General features: G+C 55.2%; 2 protein-coding genes across 2 annotated transcripts; one reads left to right on the top strand and one right to left on the bottom strand.

Moving 5' to 3' along the window:
- Positions 1-76: 76 nt before the first annotated feature.
- ENH_00084850 (hypothetical protein) lies at positions 77-998 on the bottom strand (the record flags this gene model as incomplete). The annotated part of the gene is given in 2 exon segments (XM_013577939.1): positions 77-928; positions 933-998. Coding segments are annotated over 2 exon segments (918 nt in total).
- Positions 999-4,940: 3,942 nt separating this feature from the next.
- On the top strand, positions 4,941-5,555 carry ENH_00084840 (hypothetical protein; the record flags this gene model as incomplete). The annotated part of the gene is made up of 1 exon (XM_013577938.1): positions 4,941-5,555. One exon carries the CDS (start codon positions 4,941-4,943, stop codon positions 5,553-5,555), a length of 615 nt encoding a protein of 204 aa, XP_013433392.1.
- Positions 5,556-6,338: the final 783 nt, after the last annotated feature.

The raw sequence follows: 6,338 nt of genomic DNA, 5'->3' as shown, positions 1-6,338 counted from the left end.
GGGTTGGGGTTGGGGTTTGGGGTTGGGGTTGGGGTTAGGGGTTAGGGTTTAGGGTTTAGGGTTTAGGGTTTAGGGTTTAGGGTTTGGGAGGCAGGGGGGTCTCACTTGCTCTTTGTTTGTTGTGTGCGTCTTCTGAAACCCAAAAACCCCCGAAGATCATTTTCTCTCCGTCTTCTGTGGGGAAGCCGAAGCAGCCGCAAACGGGGACTTCTCCCTCGAAGACACGGAACTGCGGCAGCCCGCTTGCTGCTGCTGCTGCTGCTGCTGCTGCTGCTGCTGCTGCTGCTGCTTCCCTCTTAACTCCCTTTTGAAAGAAAGAGTCTCCGCACATAAAATACTCTATATCGTCTTTGGCGCTCATCAGCATCGGCAGCTTCCCAGCCGCCCCCACAAACTTCAGGGGGGCCCCCCCGGGGCTTTCGGGCTCCGGGGGGCCCCCCGGCCTCCTCAGACGCAGCGCATCGGCTCTGCTGCAGCAGCAGAGACAAACACAGCAGAGCTGCCAGCCAAGCCAAACGGCTGCTGCTGCTGCTGCTGCTGCTGCTGCTGCTGCGGCTGCAGCAGCAGCAGCAGCGGGGGCCGCTCCGGCACTCCGCCGTTGCTGCCATTCGCGGGTTCTGCGTTGCCACGGGAGGGCCCCGCAGTCCGCCCCCGCTGCGCGCAGCAGCAGCAGCGCGGGAGCAGCAGCTGCAGCAGCTGCAGCAGCTGCTGCAGCAGCAGCTGCAGCCTGCAGAAGCAAACAGCGCGGCGCCTGCGCGCTGCGCGAGGCTCCCCTGCTGCTGCAGAAAAGGCCAACTGGCCTTCTAAGGAAAGACTCTGAGGGAGAAGGGCTGGGGGCCAGCAGCAGCAGCCACTGGCTCTTAATACGAGCAGCAGCAGCAGCAGCAGCAGCAGCAGCAGCAGCAGCAGCAGCGGGGAAACAAGTCCTCCTAGGCAGGCGGCCGGGCCCCCCTCTTTTCGAAGCTCTCGAGCTGCTGCTCCCGAAGACTCTGCGCCATAATTGCAAGAAGAAGCAAACTGCTGCTGCAGCGCGAGGCAGGTTTGCAGCGCAGCAGCAGCAGCAGCAGCAGCAGCAGCAGCAGCAGCTGGATCGAGCCGGGACGCGGGCGCGCAGCAAAACAAACGAACTGCAGCAGCTGGTCGAGTTCAAAAGGATTTAAAGACACAAACTTGAAGTTTTATTTGCAAACAAAGTCTCAGTCTTGCAGAAAGCCAGACTGTCGATGGCTGTGGCTGGGAGCTGCGGCGCGGCGACGGCCACCACTGAACAGCAGCCGTTCCCGCCTCCGTCTTCTCCGTTTCTTCGCCACTTTTATTTATTTATAATTCCTTTTTGACAAACTCCAGGAATTATAAGCAACGGGGCTCTCGCCTTTATTCGTGGCGGCCGTTTCAGTGCGCCGAGGACCGCAGGGGAAAGAAGCCCGGTGGGGCTTCGGCAGCTACCCAGCGCCTGCTCCAGTGGTTCTTTCGCCAGTTTAAGCCCTTTTTTTCTTTATTAAGTACTTTTCCGCAATTAAATAATTCTAAAATGGCGTCTTTCCTCTCGGCTCGGCCGGCCTCGCAGTCGCGCAGCGGACGCGGGGTGTCGAGACACTCCAGGAACCCGGCCACTCCCGCTGCTGCTGCAGCACTTGTCACTTCAATTCAAATCCTTCACAACAATTGCGAAATAGTTTTTAGGCTTTTTTAAAACTCAATTTCCTTCGAGTTCCAGCTTGCAGAGCTTTCCTTGTTGCCAGAAAGCGCAGCAGCAGATCAGCTGCTGCTGCCTTCTTGCCACTTCGCGCCGGGGCCTCCCGCGCAGCAGTTCTGTTTCAACTCTGCAGAATCTTTCCGAATTCGGAGTAAGTTTTCAATTATTTCTCCATTTATATTTCTTAAATGCTGCTGCTGCTGCTTCATGCACCCACTCTGCTGCTGCTGCTGCTGCTGCTGCTGCTGCTGCTGCTGCTGCTGCTGCTGCTCGCTGCTGTTCTTCCATGCATACACTGCACTGTTGCTGCTGCTGCTGCTCCGTACTTCCACTCTACTGCTGCTGCTGCTGCTCAGAGCATCCACTGTACTGCTCTGCTGCAGCTGCTTAATGCACCCACGCTGCTGCTGCTGCTGCTGCTGCTGCTGCTGCTGCTGCTCTATGGATGCAGTCTGCTGCTGCTGCTGCAGCAGCTAGCAACTGCTGTTCTGCTGCTGCAGAGCTGACAACTAGTGCTGCTGCGCCTTAGGACGCATGCAGCAGCTTCTGAGAAGAAAACGAAATTGATTTTCTGCAAAAGAAATAAAAAGAATTAAATGGAAAATTCATTTTTGAAACTTCTTAGTTTTGAAACTTCGCAAAACAGCTGCTGCAGCAGCAGCAGCAAACCGGGTGGCGAGGGCCCCCCTGCAGCAGCAGCAAGCTGGCAGCTGCAGACACCGAATTGCCCTTTATTACATCGAGACATTTAACTGATTATAATAATTATATTATTTAATTATTATATTATTTAATTATTATTTTATATAATTATCATTTTATATAATTATTATTTTAAGGTCAAATAAACATTAAAGTCCAATAAAAAAGAAAGGAAGAAAAGAACCTCTTGGGGCCTCAGAGGCGGCTAAAAACCCTTAAATGGGGTTTTGTCATTAGGAGCTCTGCGAGCTGCCTGCTGCAGCAGCAGCAGCAGCAGCAGCAGCAGCAGCAGCAGCTGCTGCTGCTGCTTGAATAGTTTTTTGCGGGCTGTTGGCTTCAGTTTGAGTGCTGCAGCGCAGCAGGCGCAAGCCGTCTTTGCTGCTGCTGCTGCTGCAGCAAATGCCGCGCTGCTGCAGCAGCTGCGCGTGGCTGCAGCGCGGCTGCGCAGCTGCTGCTGCAGTTGGGGCCCCACAGCTTCATTTTTGTTTTAATAATAAATTTAATTTTATTTTTTGCAAATTAAAAACAAAAGAACAACTCCAGAAAGCAACAAATCCTTTAAATCTTCTTTTCGTTCAAGTTGAACTTCAAACTGCTGCTGCGCTGCTTCTCGAAATTCAAGTTTCCAATTGGGGCCCCCCTGGGGCCCCCCTGGGGCCCCCCTGGGGCCCCCCTGGGGCTCCCCTGGGGCCCCCCCTGGGGCCCCCCTGGGGCCCCCCTGGGGCCCCCCCTGGGGCCCCCCTGGGGCCCCCCTGGGGCCCCCCTGGGGCCCCCCCTGGGGCCCCCCTGGGGCCCCCCTGAGGCCCCCCCTGGGGACCCCCTGGGGCCCCCCTGGGGCCCCCCCTGGGGCCCCCCTGGGGCCCCCCCTGGGGCCCCCCTGGGGCCCCCCTGGGGCCCCTCCGGGGCCCTCACGGGGCCCCTATGGGGCCCCCAAGTTTAAATTAAAAGCAAAAAGTGCTATTTCTTTTTTAAATTCCCTTTGAGAGTTTAAGTTTTACTTTTATTTTGGAGAAGTTACTTCAATTCGACTTCTCTGAAAAAGTTGAATTTTGCTTTTTGTCTTTTTCTTTTTTTGCTGCACTTAAAGTAATTCAAAGAGCAGCAAAGTGGATTTAAAAGAAGCCCCGGGCAGCAGCAAAAAGGTTTAGTCTTCTGCTGCAGCAGCAGAAGACGAAGACTGAGTCTGCTGCTGCAGCAGAAGACTGAGCCCTTTTGCTGCTGCAGTTGAAGGCAAGAAGTGCTGCTGCATGCAAGAGCAGCAGCACAAGCTTTTCCTTTTTGCTTTTTGCTGCTGAGTCTTTCTTAAATGCATTTGTGATGAAATGCATTTAATGGAGAAGACCGAAGCTGCTGAAGAGAAAAGATCTGCAGCAGCAAAAGCCTGCAGCAGCTGCAGCAGCTGCAGCACAAGGCCGGCGCTGCAGCTGGGCGTTTAAAGAGTTTTGCTGCAGCTGCTGCTTCTTCAGAGCCCTGCGCCCGCCTCTGCATAGCAGCAGCAGGAAGCAGCAGCAAAGCTGGAAGTAACCGGAGCGGGTTTGCTGCTGCTTCTGCTGCTGCTGCTGTTGCTGGGGGGCTGCTGCTGCTGCTGTGCCGCTGCTGCTCTAGAGCAGCCGCCGCTTCGCCAATTGCTGCAGCTGCTGCAGCTGCTGCAGCTGCTGCTGCCAGCGCAGAGCCCCACTGGCCCCAGGAAGCCCAGGGGCGCCTGTGGGCGCAGCTGTGGACTTGCTGCTGCAGTGGACCATTGGTGTGGACCACTGGTCACCTTCAGGGCCTTGGAGCAGCAGCCGAAGTGCAGAGTGGCAGCTGCTGCTGGGTCACAAGATCCAGTTCTGAAGGCGAAATGCGACGAAGGCTGGCCTTAGCCGGCTTCCCTTTGGATTTCTTTATTTGTTTTGAATTAAAAATGGATTTATTTTGAATTAAAGGCCGCATTTGCTTCAACTGCAGCAGCAGTTGCTGCCAGCAGCAGCGCCGCAACCACTCGAGACGGCAGCAGGCGAACTGCTGCTGCGCTGCAGCACGGACTTCCCCGGCCCCCCTTCGCCGCAGCGGCTCACTAAGTCTTAAATTGCAAATTGTTGCAAATTATTGCAAATATTTGCCGAAAATAAGTGAAATAAAGTGGAGAAAAGCGAGACACGCGGGGGGTGGGGGCGCGGCGGGAGTTCTTGAACTGGGCGTGTCGCGGCAGCCGTTCAAGTTGCAAAAGCGCGGAAACAGCCGCTCTTTGGGCTCTTTTCGCGGAATAAACCGCCAACTTTGTTTGAAATAGACTTTTGGATTTGCACAGCTTTTTATTTTTTCGAAAAAGACGAGTTTCGCGCTGCAGACGGTGGGTGGCGCGGTGGTCCACTGGCACGGGGTTGTTCGCTGCGCTGCTGCCGCCAGCGCAGTTCACATTCTCGAACTTCCGAATTTCCTTTTCAAACTCTTTTATTTATTCTTTTAATTCTTCTTTTCGAGTTCTTCTCAGGCCCCTTTTGCTGCTGCTTCCCCGCTGCTTCCTGCGGCCGCGGGCGCCGCCGCGCCAACTCCCACCACTATGAGGCGGAGTGCCACGGAGCCTGCAGCAGCAGCAGCAGCAGCAGCAGCAGCAGCAGCAGCAGCAGCAGCAGCTCCCCCTTGCGAAGCAAAACCCCTCAAGTCTAGGCTTCTCCCTGGACATGAAGCAACACCTAGGGCCGCCGACCCCCCGGCTGCTGCGGCCGCAGCAGCAGCCGCTGCTGCTGCCTGCAGCTGCGCAGGCAGCAGCAGCAGCAGCGGGGGCGGTTCGGCGCAGCAGCAGCAGCAGCGCAGCAGCAGCAGCAGCGCAGAAGGCCCCGGGGGGGCCCTGAGACGCGCAGCTCTCACCAGGAGGTACTTGAAGTCCGTAAAAAGAAATTATAAAAGACAAAAAGCTGTTTATTTGCAAACCCACACTTTGGAACAATTCAAAAGTCTGCAGGCTGAAGTCCGCAGGGAAGAAAGGGGGGCCCCCAGGGGGGCCCCCGGGGGGGCCCCCGGGGGGGCCCCCAGGGGGGCCCCCAAGGGGGCCCCCCTGCCGCTGCTGCAATGCCTAGCGGGGGGCCCCTGTCTTACGCCGCCGCAGCAGCAGCGGCCCAAAGACAGCCGCTGCCAGCAGCTGCTGCAGCGGCCGCTGCTGCCCTGCGAGCTCTGAAGGGGCCTGCTGCTGCTGCTGCTGCTGCTGCTGCTGCTGCTGCTGCTGTTGCTGCTCTTCGCGGAGAAGCAAACAAATCTGTTTTCTTTTCGCCGCTTCGCCCCCTCAGCCGCCGCTTTCCCAGCAGCAGCAGCAGCAGCAGCAGCAGCAGCAGCCGCAAGCTCCTCATCTTGTTTCAAACCCTCCACCATCGTATTGTTGCAATTGTTATTGTTCTCTCAAAGTGAAAGCTGCTGCAGCGGGAGAAGCTGCTGCTGCTGCAGCAGCCTTGTGCAGATTAACGCCGCGATGCAGATGTGTGCATCTGCTGCGCGCTGCACTCCAAACAAGAAACAAAAGTCCCAAAAACATTAAAATAAATAAAAATAATATTTATTTTGTAGCTTTTTAGCAAAAGTTCAAGCAGACTTGCACGAGATTCCCGACTCGGAGGTGCGCGCTGCTTCGCGGATGCGCACGCGAGCTGGGGTGTACGTACACCTGGCCACTTGGCTGTTTCTGCATTAACTCAGTTGCGTCATTCTGCCATTTATTTAATTCCAAAGAAACAAATCTGAGCTTTTGCATTCTAAAAACAATCTTTAAAATGCTCCGAGCGAGGGTTTAGGGTTTAGAAACCACTTTAATTGGAAAAGAAAAAACGCAGCTTTCATAGACAGTCGGGCTCGCAGGTGTAGCTACACCCCAGCTTTATCATTGTTACTGTTGTTATTATTGTTGTTATTACCATTATTACTTTTATTATTATTTTTATTGTTTTATTCTTCATTATTATTGTTATTA

The sequence above is a fragment of the Eimeria necatrix genome, genomic scaffold (assembly GCF_000499385.1).
Source record: "Eimeria necatrix Houghton genomic scaffold, Enh_scaff972, whole genome shotgun sequence".
NCBI classification, from domain to species: domain Eukaryota; phylum Apicomplexa; class Conoidasida; order Eucoccidiorida; family Eimeriidae; genus Eimeria; species Eimeria necatrix.
Note: the sequence above shows the minus strand (reverse complement) of the source record. Positions and strands in the feature narration are given on the sequence as shown.